At 39.4% G+C, this 21,668-nt stretch overlaps 1 protein-coding gene across 1 annotated transcript; it reads right to left on the bottom strand.

Annotated features, from left to right (window-relative positions):
- Positions 1 to 14,702: 14,702 nt before the first annotated feature.
- On the bottom strand, positions 14,703 to 18,416 carry nptx1l (neuronal pentraxin 1 like). Its single transcript, XM_084926391.1, has 5 exons — positions 17,854 to 18,416; positions 17,367 to 17,574; positions 16,515 to 16,759; positions 16,224 to 16,403; positions 14,703 to 15,925 (listed from the first exon to the last, which is right to left on the bottom strand). Exons 1-5 carry the CDS (start codon positions 18,295 to 18,297, stop codon positions 15,704 to 15,706), a joined length of 1,299 nt encoding a protein of 432 aa, XP_084782517.1. The 5' UTR covers positions 18,298 to 18,416; the 3' UTR covers positions 14,703 to 15,703.
- Between the last annotated feature and the right edge of the window lie 3,252 nt (positions 18,417 to 21,668).

Below are 21,668 nucleotides of genomic sequence, written 5' to 3'. Positions count from 1 at the left end.
TAACCTGTTGTTTGTGTGAGAGTGATCTAAGCCTAAGGTCCTCTCATTGTCAGCAGTCAGTGTTTTATTATGAACATTAATTGACACGTCAATTTTAAAAAAGCTGCTTAGAACTGGTTGAAAAAATTGCAGTTCCTACATTTTTTGAAATATAATGTACACATATTCTTACAAGATATAACTCTTGAGTAGAAAACAATAGTTCGCAAAAATAAATGCACTAATATGCATGTAGAATATAAAGAGAACGGACACCCTCTTTCTGTCTGAGAAGGTTCTCAGTCATCCAGGTCATCGTAGAAACCTTGGCTGATTGTGACCCACACCCGTTTTCACACCTTGACTCATGTGATTAGGTAGAGGATCAATAAGAGATCCGTGACCCTCTTGGGGACACTCCCATAGGGCTTAAAATCTGCGACTCTCCACCAGTTGCTCTTAGAACTGAAGAAGCTTCTTGGATGAGAGGTGAAAAGTCTTTAAGGAAACTTAAAGAAGTCCAGACGCTTTTCTTTTTTACACATTTACACAGGTTTTTAACAGGTTAAATTAGGGAAAACACAATCTAACAGGATCAAAACATCACATATTATACTATGTAATTTATTTAACAAAAAGTAAGCCAACATTCATAAGCAGTGAGTGAAATCTTAGTACACCCTTACTGTTTCCATAGGATATAATGGGGTAAGTAGCAGCCAAATGCGCTTGATTCTTTGATCATTGGCAAGTGTAAGCACCTCTATGAAAGCAGAAATTGTGTTCATTTGCAGGTCAGATGTGGGCTAACACAACGCCAATGAGGAAAGATATCAGCAGCGACCTTAGAGAAGCCATTGTTGCTGCCTGTCGGTCTATTAAAGGTTATAAAGCCATTTCCAAGCAATTTGAACTCCATCTTTTTACACTGAGAAAGTTTATTCATGAATGGAAAGCATTAAAATTCAAGCCTTTGATTTATGCAAAGTACTTAGTTTTTCACATGCTGGTCCTACATTTTGGCTTTTCTAATCATCTGAGATGCTGTATTTACCTAAATGTAAAAGGCAGTGAGAACTTTTTTTCATTTTTAAGGCGGACTCAGTATTTTTTATTATGTCCTGATTTGTAAAACCTTAGAACTGAACAAGAATGTACTTTATTTTTTGCCACGACTGTAAATTTTATATCAGAAGTGACCCCAAAGTACTAATTGGGTGCCATTATTTGGAGTGATATATCATTATTTTATTTTATTTTATTTTATTTTATTTTATTTTATTTTTTTTACTTCAAGCATGCATCAGTCTTTGTACCATTTTGTGCATTAACTTGATTGTGCCTAATCTTTCCTTGTTAGATGACGTTTCAGTGGGTCAGCACTATAGGTAAATATTAGCTTCACCTTGTCATATAAAGGCACTTAATTATAATGTATATTATTTCCATTAATTAATATAGTAAAATATATTATTATATAATATTTCTTTTTCTTGTTGGCAGCTTGTGAAAAAGCAGATTGTCTCACTTATAAACAACCCTGCAAATACCGTAAACAGTAATTGTACACAAAGAGAACCAAAACAGCTGACGACCCTTATCATCAGGTCTGATTACTGAAATTGTTGTGCACACGTGTGTCACAAAGGGGACAACTTAACGGTCTGTTTTTTAATTTTAATATTTGTTTGTTTATTTTCTTTCCAGTTTTGTATTTTTTTACTGATATTCTTAATTAATCTGCGTGTATTTCAGGCACACCCTCAGTAGTGGCTTGTTCATTGCCGTCTGCACCATGCTGAGGCCAGGGGCATATGATGCAGCAGTGAAAAGGATCTCTGTGTTTGCTGTCTGTTTTTGTAAAGTAAAATCTGTAGGAGTGCTGCTTGAAGCTGAACAAAAGCAAGTAGGCAAGAATTTCAAAAAGTGACATCACTGGAGATGTCTGCTTTTCAATTAAATATGCCAAGGCAAGTACAATTCAGATATGTCTAAAGCGTCACCCTGCTGCTATGAATCAGTCAGTTGCTGGCTTTCATCACAGTGAAAGAGGACTTCTATCATTTAATCTTTGTGTCTTAGATGGATTCTTAGATTTTCTTCTTTTTTGGGGTGTTTTTTCACTCACTTCCTCTGGTAGTATTATATCCACCCTGCATCTAATTAGGAGAAGGATTTTTTTTCTACTGGCCACACCTTTAAGCATATTATTACAATATGTGCTACTGATGTCTTGTGAAACCAAGACCAATCTCCCTACATCAACTTTAAAACTCACATTTTTTTTTAATCTGTCAATTCTGCTGTGTGTAATATCCTTGAGACAGTGCGCTCTTACATTTCAACAGGACTGAAGGTTTGTAGTAGAAACACATCTTCCAACCACTCGTCATTCATCCTGTAGCCTTTCTGGTCTTTCTCCATCCTCCAATCTTCTGGCTCTTCTTCAGTCCATTTCTTTACTGATGTTGCTTAGCACTACATTTTTATATTTGCTGATATGTTTGTGTTTCTTTCTGAGTGAGCAGTAATGCAGGTACATTCAGTATTGTGAAATCGGAATTATTAATGTGCAATGGGGGCACCACTTTTAGCTTAAGTGAAATTAAATGACCAGTTCATTTTCACAGGTTTCAAATACCTAACAATTAATATTTTAACTTTGAGCATAAGGGAGTCAGAGTGCACCAACTTCATTGTGTATAAAACATCTCTTATATGATAAAGTATGTTATAGGCAAGTCAAACCTTTGGACTGTGATGCTGTTAAGTCTCATAGTTGTGAGTCTCATGACAGCTTTGAACCCAACAGCACTCAAAAAACAATGGAGGACAGCAGGATGAGACATACTGTTTCTACGCTACTGCAACAACACAAAAGCCTGGTTGAAAATGGTTACCCTAACAATAGATGGTATGAAAAATGGATGTAGTTGCCATGAAAGGATGAGGGATGTGATACAACCACAAGTTGCTAGGGAAACCTGTTTTCTCCAACAGGTTGGCAGTGGTTCCTGCAGGTTTCTGGCTCTCACTGAGTAAAAATGGGTTGCAAAGAAATTGCTGCACCAAAAACATCTTAGCGATTGCTACTGTTGCCGATATTGTTCGTGTTTGTTTGCAAATATGTGCTAAGTGTTAACTGAATTGTAGTACTTGAAAACTCGAAAAACTATAATACAGGTTCGCCTTCAAAGTAAAAGCCTCAGCACTGCAGCCAGCATCTTTCACATGGTGCAAACTTGTGTCGCACTTTTCACAGTTTCATTACAGCTCAGAGAGTATTTGCCAGTGTTTGGGAAAACTTTTCTCTAAAACTTTCCCTAGTAACAGGTCACTGGCCGGACTGTAGGCTTGTGTGACTGACGCTTTAGCAATCATTTTCCCAGCAAATGCCATCAACCTCCAGCAGCCAATCAGGGAATAGTGGTACTATCACTTGGCTAGCTGTTAGAGAGTTTTAGCTTATTGTGACTGGGGTCTTGTTAATTTTTATCTCACACAGTCACTATTATTGTCATACAGCCAAAATAGCGGACAAGTTAGTTGCAATGTTGGGTGAAATGCATTCCAAAGTAACCTGTTACTGCAATCACATACATTTTTTAGTAACAGTAATGAGACGTGATATATACTCAGTCACAATTATGTCGTTACTTGCAGTACAACGGTTCATAAGTTATCTGCACACCAGACGGATTCAATGAAGAAACGTCAAACTGTCTTTTTCTTAAATGTGCTTATGCTATAATTACCTGATCTGATTTAGCGTGCAGGGAGTAGGAAAAGGGTGGAGCCTTTGTGTGTTTGTCTGTTAGGGTTTTTTAGCATGAAAGAAAGCGTTTGATGGTAAAGTGCAAACTGTGTCCAGGATAAAATCAGCCATATTGTACAATTGAATCAAGGTGATCATCATTTTGAAGACTAGATTTCTGTTTTGCATGTTGTTGTTGGTTTTGTGCTCATACATAAACACTAAAAGAAAGATTACATGTGTGTCCTCATTAACATAAAAATGTGTCAGTGTGGGTGACTGTAGCTTCAATTTTCTATAGTTAATAATCTTGGATTATGGCTAGTTGTTAGATAATAATGTGACTCTCCATTTACTGAAGACTTTCTCTGACAAGTAATTAAGTAATGTCCTGCATTACTTTAATTAAAATTAATGAGTAATGCGTAATAACACTTAAAAAAAAACAGCAACACTGTTTCATGGTCACTTGTCCAGGTATGTGCTTGCAACCATCTTCTGGTGGCCTTTAAAGAGATTGCAGGCTTAAAGATTTGCAGGCTCCACATGGGCTTCACTTTTCAGTCTGAGAATTTACATCTATTTGTTACACTGTCTAAGGTGCAATCATCACCTACAAGTATAAACAAGTTTAACTAGTATAAGCAGTTGACATTACAAGCAAGAGCAGCCCCAAAGTTACCACTTAATCCCAACAGGGAGAATGAAATTATTGATTTTTACACCTGAAAATACTGCATTCAGTGATCTAACTGTGGAAACACCATCTAATGAAGAAAATCATTAGCTGTAATATACCTAATTTTTGTTTCTTCTTTTTTTGTGGTATTTTTTTTTTTTTTTGCATTCAAACTAACCTTTGGTAACCTGGCAACATTATCCCACACAGGTTATGTTGACTTGGCTTAATTAACAACGACATTATTGAGGAAATTCAAAGCTACCCTCTGACCCTTTTTTTTTACCCCAATCCCTGCATCACGCTCGTAGCCTCAGTCCCTGTTAATCTTTACCTTTTGCTTCACCTTTGTGCCTTTCCAGCCTGTACCCCCCACTCTTATCCTAAAGCAGCATTTCTTTAACCTTATGATTGTCCATTAAAGTTCAATAACTTTATCATGCGCCATTTTTCTTCTAGCATCTAGTAGAGAGTACTCTCCAGCATGCTGAATTATTCATTGTTATTGTATCAGTGGCAATGGTCAAACATCTGTCTAAAATAGTGGGAGCTGTTTCTGATGTGCTAGCAATTGAGGCTAGTGTAACACAATCAGTGTGCTTTTAAGCTTTCCAGTCGTCCTTGCATTTTTGTGCTGAGTGTTAAGTCCTTTGAAATATGTTTTTGCAGCGTCACCTTTCAAAGCTTCAGTTGTGCATCCTTGAGCAACTCTGTCCAGTCCATCTCTTTGCAAATTGTCATCATGGTGCTATAGAAAACGATAATAAAGACAAAAAGGCTTATTCATTTATTTGTACAGTACATGGGAGAAAAACATGACCTTCAGTTGTTTTAAAGGATAAGCTGATTGAATACTGCAACAGTCAAGTGTAGACTAAAACCAGATTACCTTGACTAGAAAATCCATCTATTCACTATTATATGAAAAACTAATGACACCTTTACTGCTTGCACAGGAATTAATAGGGCAAGTAGCAGCCATGTGCTGCTAATCAAATGCAGCTGATTAATTGATCATCAGCACACTGCTGTTTGCTCATCTGGAGCATTCAGGTGTGACACAATCTTACCAGGAGTGGACATCCCAGCAAATTCACCCCAATTCACCCTTTACAGAAAACTGGAGGGGGAAAAAAGGACTAAAATCAGTGACTACATTGAGCTTCTTTTGCACAGGACCTGAGCAGCTGGCAGTCATTGAGTCAGCCATGAACTCCTCTGTATAGGAATCAAATGTGAGGCCATCTGTCTGACAGCTAAAACATGGCCCAAACTGGATCATGCAACAATAATAATCACCCCAAGCATAGCAGCAAATCTCCAACAGAATGGCTGAAAAAGAAAAGAACCAATGTGCTGCAATGACCCAATCAAAGTCCAGACCTCAGTCTGACTGAAATGCTTTGATGAGACCTTAAAAGAGCTGTGTGTAACCAAACACCCACAACAGTCAATGAACTAAAGCAATGCTGTGCAGATAAAGATAAATGGTCCAAAATTCCTCCACAATGATGTGAAAGATTTAGTTTTCACAGGACAGCACCGAGTTCTGTGCAAAACTTTTTGTGTGTGTCACAATGAAACAAAACCGCAAAGAAATCATTGTATACACCTTTATAAGGTAAATCAGTATAAGACTGTTACAAGGGTAGCAATATCCTTCATCACTCATGTTAAATGGCAAATGAACTGGCGCTTATGTTTTTGCTTTTCTACTCAATATGAACACTGAAAGTGTTTTCTTACCATAAGCCTAATTCAGTCATTTACACACACATTCATACAGGTGGGGAGTTTTCTGTGTACTTTACAGTAACTTGCCCAAGGATACTTTGTCATGCAGGCCGTAGTATTGAACCACTGACCTTGTGATTGGTAGACAAGCCATTCTACCTCCAGAAAAACAGCTGCCCCGACTTATGTTACAGTTAACTTGACTCTCTGCTAACATCATATTTCAGAACTGCATACTGGGTTCTCCCACACCTTGTCACTTGTGAGTTGAACACATAAGAAGAAATATCCCACTTTTCCTTTTCTATAAGATTTTATTTTTCATATAATTTCTGCTTTGCATGCATAACATTTCTCACTTGACAATTACTGTTAATTTTCTTGCGTTTTGGGTAAAAAAAAAAACAATGCAAAATCGACTTTGCTGCTTCATGGTGCACCTGCTCTGTCATCTTAGGAGAGGACACCTGTGTTGCATCTTTCTCTGCTTGCCTTGGTGCTGAGTACTCACACACAGAGCAGACCTCCTCAGTCCACTCCACAAGCAGTGTGTGTGGGGTGGATGTAAGGCATGGAGGGCTTTGCAGTGGCTGTTTTTTGATTGACCTGATTATGGAAAACAGCCCCTGGCATAACTCCCAGAGGGTGTAGGGACCGTGGCATCTTCGTGAAATATATTCCTGTTGTGCCAGCTTCTGTCATAAGATGCCTGTGGATAAAGCCAAGGCAGACTGCCAAGAGGGAGAGTGTGAGAGACAAAGATAGATAGAGAGAGAGAGGGAAGAATCGGGAGGGGCATTTTAAATATGGAAAATGAGAGCAGGAGGCCGATTGATGATGAAGAGGAGATGGAATAATGACATATCAGATTTACAGGCAAGATCACTGATGTTACTAACAATATTTATAACAGTGTGTATTTTTTTTCTTTGTACCATAGTGGTTTAATTCAATTTTCAATTCAGTTTTATTTACATAGCACTAGTTCACAACAAGACCCTATAATATTAGAGAGAAAACCTCAACAGTCAGACAATGACCTATGAGCAGCATTTGGTGACAGTGGGAAGGAAGAACTCTGTTATGATGAAGAGACCTTCATCATAGCCAGATTCAGTGAGAAACAGCTCTCCACCTTGACTTTCCGACTTTCTGTGGGCTGAGAGGAAAAAGAAAAAGAGAAAAAAGGCATGTCAATAATGACATGTAGTAGTAGCATTATAAACACACAAAAAGTGAAAAGAGGTGAGTGAACAAGAAACTCTGCATCAAGGGAAGTCTCAGCAGCCTGAGCCTATAGCCCTCCTGATCCCAACCTGCGAGTATGTTCCACTGGAGTGGAGCCTAAAAGCTGAAGGCTCTGTCCTAAACATGTCAACAAAAAAGGGAAAATTGTCAAAGTTTGGCTTTTTTGTGACGTAGATGGACGGTGGACCCAATCGCAGGACTCAGAGACAAAAACGTAAACTCAAAAAGACAGTTTTATTGCTCAACTCTTATGAAGACACAAAATGGACTCAGAAGCACTGGGAAACATTAATACTGTACTCAAGGGATACGATATAAATTTTATCTCACTCTCACTCTCAAAATAATATATCTTGAATCCCACAAAAATTAAAACGGACACAAATAGTTTAGAAAATAAACCGAATCCAGCTGTTTACAATAGCTAAATCCTTGATTTGAATGCCTTCCACATGAAATTTTATGTGATTCTTCACATTCTACTGTTAGGAAGAATCACCTGTGGATGACAATATCACTCGGGTTTAGTGACAGCGTCTCAACAGCAAAACTGAATCTGTGCTTGGAGTGCAGTCTAGTCTAAATGCAGAGATTAGTCAACGAATTCCTTGAAACTGATCCCATGAAAAAACAGTCCTACTTTTATTATCATTGTCAGGGCCGCCTCTGAACACTGGTGAATATCGGTGCTAATTTCAATATGATTGGAGAGGAAAGTGTAACCTTTGCTCTTAAGGCAAAGGCAGCAAGCCAAGAGCTGCAGAGGTTGGATCTAAGCCAAAATAAGGGAGGCAGCCAGGAAGTGTTGAAAGGCACAATTAATCTGCTCTGTCATCACTTAGGCAAGAGGAGCTGTTCTCCAAGGAGGTGTACACACCGCCCAAGTTAAGATCCCCAAAGTTACTAAACACTGATGTGTTGGCAGGCTCTTCGTTGGGGGTCCTGAGGTTATCTAGTCTACACATGTTTCGTGGGTTTGGAAAGGTCAAAAGTTGTGATTACCCTAGAGTAGAGTCCTGGAACTGTTATGCTAAACAGCTTCTTGGTTTTTTAATAATCTATATGAAAGTTAGATTTTCTGCAGGCTTTAGACTCAGTTGAACACCAGTGTTGTGTCTCTGACTTATTCATTTTTTGAGTTTAATTATTGTAGAGAGTGGTTGTCTCTGTTTTATTGTTGAACTAGAAGCAGTAAAACACTCTTTTTGTTAAATCCTTCTGCACCTTAGACTTAGTGAGATTGCCAAATGAGTCAGTCACCAAAGGTTTGACTGATTCATTGAGATCCTTTTCTTTCTTATTATAGTTATCGGCTTCACTGGCTGGTTTGATTCTACAAACAGCTTATCGATAGTTGTGTCGTATAGTCTTACCACTTTGCTTATTTAATATACTGTATATTCTTTTGTTTGCATGCAGGCCTATGAAATGTAAATGTCTCTTTTCTGAAACACACAGTTCTGTGCAAAAGTCTCATTATTTCTTGGAAGAATAAGAAAAAGGTGCAGTGGTTTGTTAAAATGTACAAACACTTAAAAAATGCAGTTTATGAGGCTAAAGCTGATGCTGTAGATGCTCACTCTCTCCACGCCTCCTCTGTACATATTGACAACAGTTTGAAATTTGACTTCATCACTCCATCAGACCTGTTGCCACTGATTTTCAGTTCTGTTCTTGCGTAATCTGGTATACCTCAGTCTTTTCTCCCTGTTTCACTTCTTTCAGAATGACTTCTCAACAGCCACCTTTCCACTGAGATCATTTTCCTCTGTTATTTTTTTCTTCCATTATATGTATCCATAAAGAATTCTGTCCAATAAATCAGTATGAGAATTGTTTCCGTCAAGCTTTAGTTTGTAGCATAGTTATCTTAGCATAAGTCAGCTTGACTCAACTGTAGCCCGTGGAATCACCTGAGGAAACGATCATAATACATTTTCCATCAGTGTTTTGTTTTTAGTATGTGCAGCGGGTTGAATCAAAGCTGGGCAGCTAAAGCTTTGATACTTAAGACAATCAAAAATAATTCTCCCTCTCAGAAGTAGATATCTGGCAAACACTTCAAGGAAGCATTAAAGAAACAGTAGTTTGTGTTTGCCCATAGGAAGGACATTTTTGTATACATTTGGACAGAGATACATTGGTTGATGATGTGAAACGGAATATCCCATGTTGGGAGAAATCAATTATTCATTGAGGGGCACTACCCTGACTGCTGAAGTAGCTGTGAGATTAAAGACAAGTATAGATGGATGTGTGCCTCATGTATATTCTCTCCAGGTAAGCCAAAATCCTCTTTGACTGTATGCTAAACAACTAATACTCTGCTATCAGCAGCTTTTAAAACACTTGCACAACAACCTGTTATGGATGAAGAGTTTGTCCACTTCACAGACAGTCAGAGCTTTCAGATGTAACTGTGTAACAATGGGATGTTCTTCGTAGCAACTCTGAGATTAAATTTAAAAATTTGAAATTCGGGAGATGACCACCCCGCTTTAAAATAAAAATAGTATCAGCACTTTTGCAGCAAGTGCTACAAAAACTAATTTCTTTACAGGGATGGAAAAAAATAAAAACTCTCAGTATCACAGTTTTCCTATTTGTGTGATGAATCTCTTTTCCATTAAAAATGCATTCCTCTCAGCAACATTCATCAACAGATTGCCTGTGTCATCAATATTACTTTTTTTTCCCGGCAAAAACAGCTCTTACTCAGCATCAGTGGGCCAGCTAAATTTCTCTCAGGCCCACATTGGGCTTTTGTTTGTTTTTCAGATCTGTCGTCATGAATTTTTCATTAGCCACTTGATGAGACATTTCTTGTGTTTTCCTTAAAGTATAAAGCACAGTGAGCGGTGTTATGGTGTGGGATTTTTTTCCACTGTGCAACTGCTACAGTGGCTTTGTTTTCATTCAGGAAGTAGGAAATGTTTGGCAGTAGTCAGAGTAGTTTGAATAAATTCATCAAAACTTAACCCAAATGGACATTTTTCACATAACAGCAAATACACTAATTTAGCAGTTTAAGGATATAAAATGTTTTTGTACCTGATAGAGATGTTTTATTTTATTTAATTCTTTAAGCTTATTATTTATGTTTAATAGCCTGAAATATGTTCATAACTATGTACTAGATTACAGTGACATTTAGTATCGAGACACTCATGGTCCCCAGAGGACAAACTGGAATGACTCTAATCTACTGACTGTCTTCTATGAACCTTTATGTTCAGTACTTTCATTCAAAACTGCTCAAAGAAAAGTGAAATTCTTACTTCATTTGAATTGTAACCACTTCTCCCTTCAAGATAACCTCCTTCTGCACCTCCAGATCACTTTCAGCACTTCCAGCTTCCACCCCTGCTATTTTTGCTCTACAATTCCACTGAAAGCTCCTTTCTGGTCTCTAAGTCAGCTCATTTCAGTAAGTGATGATCCTTGAAGTGAAAAGGGTTCTTTGTTCTCTGTGTAAGTTTTCAAAGTGGTCCAGGATGGATGGTGCAGAGGATAAAAAATATGGAAGCACTGTTGTTGTCATTACTTTTGCTAAAGGTTATACAGTATGTTCTTTAATTACTCCCCAGATAAAGTAATTCATTACACTGCTTGTTACATTACTTTCACGTCCCTCTTTAACGAGGTCTGAAATGCACTGTTACATAATTACTAGTTAACAATATAAAACTGAGCTACATTGCAACATGCCGACACAAACACGTATTCTAACACAAAGCCAGCAACACAAAGCAAAGTTAATAATCACCCAAATTAGACTTTAAAGCAATCACCACAGTGATTCTGCTGTGGAAATACGTACAGGTGGAAATGGAAGCTACAATACTACAAGCCTGACTGCTCATCAAGGTCTCTGTTACTTGTGGGAGGTCAGGCTCTGGCTGCTGAGCTGGGGTCAGCGTACACTCAGCTTTAACGTCAGTCTGGCTTCTTTGCTAGCTTCGCGTTAACAACTTGTCTGCAGATGCTTGCAAAGAGCATGCTGTGATTGAGTATAATGCAAGTTTTTTTTTTATCTGTCCTTAACACAATTTGCACTTTAATATCTTACTCTTGTTCTTTCCTTATATAAAAACAAAAGTAATGCTTGTTTCTTCACTCCTTAAAAGTTTGCCATCCTTATTGCACGCAAACCAAACTGAGGTGCGCAAGAAGAAGACCCATTTGATTTTTTTTCCTTTCTATCCACCTGTTGTCCTGATAACTGAAGAATCTTTGCAACACAAGTAACAGCATAATGGTAACCGGAATATAGTTACTGAATTTAGTAAAGAAATGTATTACACTACTGCATTACTGAAAAATGTCCTGTGATTACTGTACTTTTGAATTGCATTATGCCTAACATAGCATAGATGTACATTAGCCTCTGGATCTGCCAATGCATAGGTCCCTAAGAACCTGCATTCTGTCTGAAGGCCACCAGATGGCGATAGCTGTGGTCACAAAAAACTACCCATCCTATACAAGTCCATGAGAAAAATGTCTTTCTGTCCTGACCTCTGTAAACACTTTCCTGCTGAGTTTATGGTCACAGTCACACATTTTGGGTAATTTTGAATAAAAAAAATTAAGTCTGTTTTTGTAAATCTTTAGCATACTATAACATTTAAGTAGATTATCTGTGGTATTAAACCTCATGCTAATCAGCTAAAGACTGGAAAAAACACAAGCTGTTAGCCAATGAACGAGTCAGACACACCCACAACCATTAATATTTCTCTACACACCTTAAGTGTATCATTGCATTTCTGTGCCACTTTTCACTAGATGAAGATCTAAAACTTAGCTTCTATGCTAGGATTTAAAGTGTGAACAGAAATGTTCGTTTATAGTGTGTGAGTGAAATGTATGAAATGAAATGAATTTAATAATTTCACAGAACTGAATGAAGTGCACCCAATACCAGATGTCCTTGTTGTCTACAATGCCATCACCAAATACTGATTTTCTGTTTGTTAAAATATCGCAGCTCTGTCTGCGTCTTCACTGTGCAATTATACAACAAGGACACTAACACATAATTCTCCATGAAAAAGTTTAAATCATCAGTCACATGTGATGGATCTACGAAGGCCAAAACATTGAAGTAAGAGGAGCCAGATATGGTGGAAAGTGAATCGCCTTATATCTGACATTTCCTCTGAGCTAATTTGCAGTGGAGTGCATGCAGACACAAACCAATTAAGGCTCAGGAAAGCTGGGGAGAGGTCAACAGGCTGGCTATTATCTTGCTGTGCCAAATATATACCTGACGATATCTGGGGCAAGATTTAGGTCAAGAAAAAATGACCTGAATCGGACTAATGTGGTCTGTGGATCAACGGGGCCAGGTGGATGTGGGTAAGAGAGTAGGAGTCGATTTCTAACGAAGACTCCAGGGGCCACGCGGCAAGAGTTTATACTGTGTGAATGCCTGTGTGTTTTTCATTATGTGTCTGGATGTACTGTTCCCGTCCTGTGATTGTGAAGAACCTTTGGCTCGTTATTGAAATCCAATCTCATTTATGTCAGAGTAGCTGTCTGCAATGCCTGTGTACTTGGTACAAGCTAAAGCTGGTCCCTATCTAAAGGATACAGAATAGAAATCAATTTGTGGGACGCATGACCTGACAGCTGTGGGACTAAATGACCTCAGAAACAACACTCTTAGGACTTAATCTCTGAGCAGTGTCAGCTATAATTCGTTTGGAGAGAAACTGTATAGACAGATGCATAACCTCTGCAACAACCTTTACTTGACAGAAACAGTCACGTGTTTGCACTACATGTTGAAGTATGAGTGTGCCTATATGATACTTTCCACAAGTTATTTCCCTTTAGTCTAGACACTGATGTAAGCAGTCAACAGCAGAGGTTTCCTTGAACTTCACAACCTGGAGATTGATTCTTCAATAAAGCAAGATGGTGTTTTTGAAACTTGGAGGAAGTTCACTTTCTCAATGCTCTCTGTTCAATCCTTCAAGTCCAACAAACAGATGATGTTCTTGTCTTTTAAAGTGATGTTTCAGAATATATTTGTCCTCATGATATGTAAATGACAGTGAGATTACTGTATAAGGAATATTTATGATGAGAACAGAATACAGTGCCTGACATTATATCTAATGTAGTTTATCTTCAATTCAATCTTGGTTTAAATGGAGTTGTACTGGATTTTATGAACACCACACAAAAAAGAATCATTTAATGATTTAGATTTTTTAAGGTCCCTTACAAATTTTGTGGGAATCAAATGAAAAATCCAAAGCTTTAATCACTGAACCTTTAATAAATCTGCTTTGTTGCTTTGTTTGTATTGAGTGATGACAGAAGGATACTTTTTAGAGGCGTAACAGGACCTTTTGGGAGGAGAACCGTTTAATTGTAATCTCTGGTTCATTTTTGAAGATGTTTTTGTTATGTTGACAGTGAAGTGTTTTATTAGTGAAAAAAAAATGTGTTTTTTGTTTTAAGTGAAAAATCAATCCTACGTTTAAGCTGGTCAGCTTTTTGCTCTTGCTAGCATTTTATCTTCGTACTGTTAACATGTCTATAAATTTGTAAAAACAAAAAGATTTTGGCCTGAAATTATTTGTTGCAACTATCTGGATAATCCATTAATATTCATATTTTTTTTTTCACCTTTTAAATTATGAGATTTTTTTGCTTAAACTGTAAACTGAGTATATCTGGCCGCCTGATGGGCCAAAATAAAAAACTAAACTTTTGGATTTAGCTTTTCTCTGTATGTTTTAACTCAGTTGGCCAATTGATAACTAAGCAATGAATAAAATAATGTTGAGAGCTATTTATGTTGTGTAATTACCAGCCCTAAAATCTGTTAACAGTTCTATATTTGCAATCTTTTGCACATAGCTTTAAAACAAAACATTCAGTTCAAAGTTAATGGGCCATTTGCTAAACTTACATGGCACATACAACATATATGCAACATTTAATGTCTGTCATGTTTATTAAGTTATATATTTTTAGAAGTTGTAGATCTTAAACATGAAAAATGTTATGCTTTTGTTGTTTTGTGCTCATGGCTGCCACTCCCTGAGCCTGGTTTTGCCGGAGGTTTCTTCCTCTTAAAAGGGAGTTTTTCCTTTCCACTGTCACCAAGTGCTTCCTCGTAGGGGGTCATTAGATTTCTCTGTATTATTTTAGAGTCTATAGAGTCTATAAAGCACCTCGGGGTGACTGTTGTTGTGACTTTGTGGCATATGTAAATAATAGTTAATTGAATGTTTCAAAATTCACTTTTTATGTCTTTTGTGTAAAAATAATTATATATGTACACCTGTATTTGATTCAAGTATCACAATTTATTACAAAAACTAGAACTTTTTTTCATCTGTCAGTGTTGCCATGCTTTAAGCATATAACAATACAGTATAAAACCTCAACCCAAAGGTAGAATAGTAAAAGCAGAGATCATAGATGCTGACGCAGCATTACAGAAGTTAAGACATGCTGTTACTGTACAGGAAACATTACGACTGAAGTACAAGCATCTGTAAAATGTGCCATTGGCATCAGTGATTTGCATTTTACCATAAGCAATCTGACCCTTCCTCAATTTAAAGTGTCACAGGAAATGCCCCCTTGGAAAATAATTTACACGAAAATAAATACAAACACAGAAACACTCTGCAAATGATCATGGATGTGCTGAGATATTTTTCAACAGCCCAAGGCACTCAGGCTCAAACATTGGCAATAAATATACATCATTCTTCAGACAAATCACGTCAAGCAGGTGGTGGTTAGAGAAAGAAGAGTGACAGAGAAACAATGTTGTCTAGTTCGTAACCTCTTGAAGAACACAATCCTTTCAAAGAACAAAAGTCCACCTGGCCTTTTTTCACAGTGAAAATCGCTGGCAGTCGAGACAGAAAAAAGACATATGAAGGACTCAGTCATTTTGTTGACTAGTGCGACATCTGTTCTCTAAAAACTACATTAACCTCTTACTGTATTTTTGATGCTGGCCTGTCATTTTGGTCTCTGAGGGCGACCTCTGCTCACTAGAATGGCATCACCTGCTCCTCCCGGATGCGCATTCAAGCACCACAGGGTGTCGGAGCGCTCCCCTTTTATTTTTCAGTGGCCCATCCCACGTGAGAATCTGGTAAAATATCTATCAAACTGCCCACAAGTGATGTTTTCAAATATCTATGACAACCCAGACGCTATTCACTGACACAGTCTCCTCAGATTGGCTGACCTTTTGAATGAGTTTACCGAGGCCGTGACAACACTGGTTTTAGCAAAAACCACTGAGATTCTCTTCCCTGCAGTTCAGTTCAGTTGAGCTGGCGACAGGCTTCGAATGTCCACTTCGAGGCACCTCCATAAATATCGAGGCTGGTCTCCATCCATGCAAAAACGTTGCCCACTTGCGCTTTGCTGCTGCATGTCGCTAGATTGTAAATTTCTCCCACGGACAGTTTACGATCCCAGATGTGAAAATTTGCTAGGTCTCCTACAAAAGCTTGCGTGGCGTCGAACCCTCCTCCAAGCGTGTCCTGTGGCAAACACAGTTTGATTTAATAAAGGATGATGAGCCTGCTTCGTGAAGAGAAACCACAGTCTCTTTAACTATTTGGATGTTTATTTGCCAATCCAGTGGGATTTTTTGATGAGCTCTAACCTTATATCTAACCTTATAAAACTTACTTACATTTTGTTGTAATATAACATAAAATACTATAATGTATGATATGTTGTGTGTTACTAAATCATGAGAAATAACATTTTTTAAAAAGGTGCTTCTTTCGACTGGCAGGCGTGGAGCATTAAAACCAGGCTGTGCTTACTGCTTACCTGCTCTTGGCCAAGGATCAGCAGGCCCTGAGATTTGATGGGATGATACGGAGCCAGGTTTTCTCCACTCCCCCTCTTGACACCATCTTGAAAAGCCTCCCAAACACCATCACGAGTTGTCCAAGTCACGCAGATATGATGCCACTTTCCGTCGTTGATGAGAAATGGCAGCTTTGCTACCTTTAAGAAGTTCAAATGCAGGAATTATCAGACCTACAGTGGAAACGAGAATGTCTTACAGTGTAAAAAAAAATCGAGTGTGATTCGATTTTTCCTGCGTTTTTCTCGTACCTTGTCATTTATTAGAATCTCCATTGGATTGTTCCCCCACTCTATGAGAACCAGCTCGTTGGCTTGTCCAGGAACTGCATAGGAGAAAGGTGTGCCCACTCCCGGGGAGGCGTTGGACTTGAGCCACATGCACACGGTGAGGGCATACATCTCTGGCAAACTCGTTTTCACTTTTGCGTACATGTAGTTGGTCCTCAGTGGGAACGTGAGCTGAAATTTATCCAGCGGCCTGTTTTCTCTCTGACCTTTGGTAGAAGAAACAGAAAAACAGGCTTGAATTCGTTTTAGAGGACGTGTTCTACCCCACACAGATATATCATTCCCAGCGTTCACATCCTGGGAATATTTCCTGGGAATTATACGTTACACAACAAATCCACGGTGACGCGCCAGATTTGTTTTAATCTCGCGTGCTAAATCCATCACAGGAGTGGTAACGCTGTTAACGGCCATCTCTTCTTTTCATATTTGCCCGCACCTCATTGACTATATTTAACAGAAATCGCCGTAGACGGTTCTTCCGGAAAAAAGGAAGAAAGAAAAAGAAAAAAGCGAAAGAGAGCGAGTGAGCGGATGTTGTAAATTCTCGTGTGTCTCTTGGAGCAAATGGCGGTGGCAGGTCACTTATTGCATGTTTGAAATGGTCTAATCTGGCCATAGTGGGAGTTGAAAACTGCGGGATATACACTGTCCCAATCGGATATATAATAATGTAGCCCACTATCCTAGATTGGACCCCCCCTCTTGACTTTTCGGTTTTTTTTTAAATCAATTTTCTTATGATTGCTTGATCGTTACAGTCCCCAGCCCATATTGCTTACAACTAATCCACCACCAACTCTTTCCACTTACCTTTCTCCAGGTCGGTGATCCTCTGGTGTAGCGATGTGAGCGTGGACTCCACTCTCCCACGCTGCTCGGTCTCATTGCGGAGTCCGGGTTTGCCCTCTTCGATGCCGTTCACTCGGGACAGCACCTGCTTCTCCAAGTCGTCGATTTTACTTTGGAGAAGGTCTTTCAGGCTGTTTGCCTGCACCGAGTTGTTGCTTCTGCTGAATTGCTGTCAGGGGGTAAAAAGTGCGCATTTAGGTGAAAAAGGTTCAGATTCCAGATTATATTTTATTTTGGAGGGTCACTGCCGTAAACTTGAACGAGCAATTTAACCTACGCAAAGAATGTTTTTATTTTCATCTTATGTTCACACTGCGAATTAATTTTAAGAATCTAGACTTGTTAACCTATTGTTTTATTATAATTTTTGTATGTTTTCCATCTTATTTGTCGCAAAACGAGCTGTACGCAAAAGTGTTTATAGTATCCCCGGAAACTGCAGCCCTACCTCCAGATTCTCTAATCTCTGCTTCAGCGACTGTAAAGTCTGTGATAGTTGCGTCAAAGTGTCCGCGGGGCCTCTGGACACGTCCCCCATCGTGTTTTTGGTCCCCGCTTCTTTCCTCCTGCCCCCGGGCCGCGCGTCCCCGAGGTCTGCGCCGCTCTGGCTCTCACACCGAGCCAACTTGGAGGTGAGCTCTCTGATAGTCTCTTTTTGGTTCATGATCGTCTCCTTCTGCTGTAAAACCGTCTCCCGCAGCTGCATAACCGTGGTCTTCAAGTCCTCTCCCGGCACACTGTTCTGCAAGGTGGCCGAGCATATGTCCATATCCTTGGGTACGGACGTGCAAATGAACTGCGTCTGTCCGCCAAAGTCTTGAGACGAGCTCTCCAAGAAGACGCAGGAAAATAGAAAAAGTTTCCAGCAGATTTCTCTCTTTGCGGCCCGCATGTCGCCGTCTGCGCCGGGCTTCACTTTTTATTTATTATCGTCTTTAATTCTGTGCTTTATGAGCCGCAGTGACTTTCGCCAGTGTCCCCCTTGTTGTTGTACTCAGTCTCTGCAAGTGCGGCAGGTTTTTATACAGCGTGCCCGGTTCTGCGCAGAGCCGCTCTCACTGCATCACAACCGGTGGGAAGGGGGGGGGGGGTGTCGCGCTGCCCCCGTTTAAAAGGCTCCGGAATCCGCGTCACATTCAAGAGATGAAACCCATTTCGCTCGCGGACTCCCACGTGTTAAATCTTTCATGGCTTTGGCTGTTTGTCATTTCTCCCCGTGTGATATTCATCTGGAAAACGCTGATTTGTAGATGGTAGTGGTTTGGGAGTTGGGGGTGTTGCTTTGCATGGCGGGGTGCCAGCAGAGCCAGCTGTGTTTTGTTTTGTTTAGGGTACACCTAAAGACTCTCTCTCTCACACACACATGCTGCGGGTGGATGCAGAGATCAGAAAGTTGCATCAATTTGTGGCTGAGAGAGAGATAATGTGTGTGTGTGTGTGTGTGTGTCCCACAGATTCAGCACCGGGGACAGCTCCCACCACTTCACAGTATCAGCAAGAGCAAAGAGAGCGGCTCGTGTATGCGTTTAGTTCGTTTGAACGTGGAGAGCGTGTTTCATGTTTTCGTTTCAGCCTGTTTCTCCCTCTGTCATCTGGATCATACACGTCTGTCTCATGGTGATCTGTGAGAATTCAACGTGAAAAGCACTCTTCCCCCACAAACTCAGAGGCTATACCTCTCTCTCTCTCTCTCACACACACACACACACACACACACACACACACACACACACACACACACACACACACACACGCCTTATTTATCCCCAATGACCCGCTCTTGCAGTCAGTGGTCTGCTCTGCGCAATAATTATCTCAATAATTCAGTTTCTAAAATGATAATCTGTCCCCCAGCAATTTAGCCCATCTATTATTCAAGAAGGGCATTTTCCCTCCCGTTTCTCACTATCTTTTTATTCAGTTGGTGATTAAAATAAAATTAAAATGCTGCAATTCAGTTACGAGAACATATTGTCTTTCAAATCAAATTTGATCTTTGGAAGAAAAAAAGAACACAGGCAGGAGAGACAGGACTCCAGGTGACAGACGGATGTTTGACAGAGGTGGTTAAATAGGTCATGCCATAATTACTCTCATCTATAGTGGGTCTCTGGGTTGTAGTTGCAGGTGCTTTTTTAGGTCAGGAATTAACACTGGATGATTCATTTGCTATATAACTGTGGTGTTAGTTTTATTATTGGATTACAAGCAAGTAGTCAAATAAAAAGTGTCCTGTTAGAATATTCACTGCTGTGCAAAAGTCTTGAACCACACCTCGTGACTTTATAATTTGGGAAGTAGGTGCAGTGATTTAATGAAACCTGGGCAACAATACACAAGGGAAAAACAGTTTATACAATTCTAATGAGCTTGAAAGTTAACATTTGGTATGACAGCCTTTATGCTTCAGCACAGTCTGAACTCTCTTAGGGAGCTTTCTTGTCATTTCTTTAAGTAGTTGTCAGGAATAGTTCTCCAGGCTTCTTGAAGGACATTCAAAGCTCTTCTTTGGATGTTGACTGCCTTTCTGTTCTGTTCTCTGTCTGTCTGGGTCCCACAATGCTTCAGTAATGTTGCGACCCAGGCTCCTGGGAGGCCAATCCATGGCTGATAATGCAACCGAGTTCAGACCCCTTCCAGATGGTAAAGCATGATGGATAAAAAAAATCTGTTGGTACTTTTCTGAATTCACAATTCCATCAGTTTTGACACAATCCCCCCAAACCCCTGGCTCATTTGCAGCCCCAAACCATGCCAGAGCCTCCACCTTTGTTCAAGCTTATTGCTGACAATTTGAACAAAGAATTTCAAACTTGGATTCGTCACTCTAGAAGACATGTTGTCACAGATTTTCGGTCCAGTTCTTGTGTAATTTGGCATACCTCAGCCTTTTCTCCCCGCTTCCCTTCCTTAAGAATGTCTCCTTGACAGGCACTCTTCCACAGAGATCATTTCTGATGAGGCTTCAGCAAACAGTTGATGGATCCACCGATGGTCCAGCTGAATTCTCGTAGGTCCTGCATCAGGTCTTCGCTGGATTTTTCCCTTTTTCTTCAGGACATGACTTTTTGATATTGGTCATCTACCACCTGCTATAGACATTCTTTTTTTAGGCATATCCTTTATTTATTTTTCCAGCACTTGTCTAGTTTCCCTTAAATTTTGTCAAAATAAAAACACTGAAAGACTTTCAGGAAGCCTGGAGAACTACCACTCAAGACAATGTCTGACTTCTTCAAAGTGAAATATAAAGAAATGAATTCAGGCTCAAGACTTTTGCACAGTACTTTATGTCTTTCTTTGCATGCCTCACTTTTCACTTGTCACATCACTGTGCTTCTGTGTCATAATATGCGACATAACTGAGCATTATCAGGATTTACGTATGTATTACGTTTGTATTGTTAACTTACTGTCCCCTGAACTTCTTCTCTCTGTGGATTACAGCCCATTTAAGTGATGCAGCAGAGTCTACTTTAAGTGGAATGAAAGGCCAGAGAGGTTTAGTGATTTTACTTTCCGATGTTAATCACTGATAGACGCTCTTTGATATTATGAAAAATAAAGATGAAACCAGTGAAAATGGTTTCTTTTCAGCATTTTAGTTTGGAATGAAAGTTGTTATAAAAGATGTTAAGGTGATGTAACTGTTCGGGTAGAGTTGCAACTGGAAGGCCGCTTATCTGGAGGTTTTCAGGGACGGGATGAACAAAGTTACAGAGGAAAATCCAGGTCAGTGGTCAAAACCATTATATTTTGTGAGAGACCAAGCAGAATTCATCAAACCTTTTTGTGGAATTTTCTTGCAGCAACACAACCAGAGCACTCACAATACACCAAGCACCAGGCCTATTGCAGAGAAATGGTTCTTGGGTAAAATATAATAACCCCAAAACTTTGATACATGTTGTGCAACATGAAGCCACGCTCTCTGGCCCTCCCAGGGCATCTTTACTGGCAGCGCCAGAGATGTGAGTAAACAACTTTTTGTCTCTTCTATATCAGCCATCTGGTAAATCTGTGCTGGTTATGTAATTACTGACAATGGACCACAGTGCTTTTTTTTGTTTTGTTTTTACTAAGTCTATTCATTATCAGTATCGCCTTCAAATAAAGTGATTTGCCAGAGCTGTAGCCATTGCCGAAATGTGCTAGTTAATGAGCCGAATAGACAAAGAAGGGAAACTGTGTTTTTATTATTTCGATTGACTTTATTCCACATAATCAGGCAGAAAAACCTAGACATCATCTACCCTGTGGGGA

Source organism: Perissodus microlepis, chromosome 4 (assembly GCF_051167445.1).
Source record: "Perissodus microlepis isolate ML-2025 ecotype Zambia chromosome 4, ASM5116744v1, whole genome shotgun sequence".
NCBI lineage: Eukaryota > Metazoa > Chordata > Actinopteri > Cichliformes > Cichlidae > Perissodus > Perissodus microlepis.
This window is presented reverse-complemented; position numbering and strand designations above follow the sequence as displayed.

What these genes read in the sequence shown, in the direction of transcription:
- nptx1l (XM_084926391.1), bottom strand. Translation starts at nt 18,297, where the DNA reads ATGCGGGCCGCAAAGAGAGAAATCTGCTGGAAACTTTTTCTATTTTCC. An exon ending in AGAGATTAGAGAATCTGGAG is followed by an intron (nt 17,575 to 17,853) that starts GTAGGGCTGCAG and finishes ACCCCCTGACAG; the next exon opens with CAATTCAGCAGAAGCAACAA. An exon ending in GATCACCGACCTGGAGAAAG is followed by an intron (nt 16,760 to 17,366) that starts GTAAGTGGAAAG and finishes CTTCTACCAAAG; the next exon opens with GTCAGAGAGAAAACAGGCCG.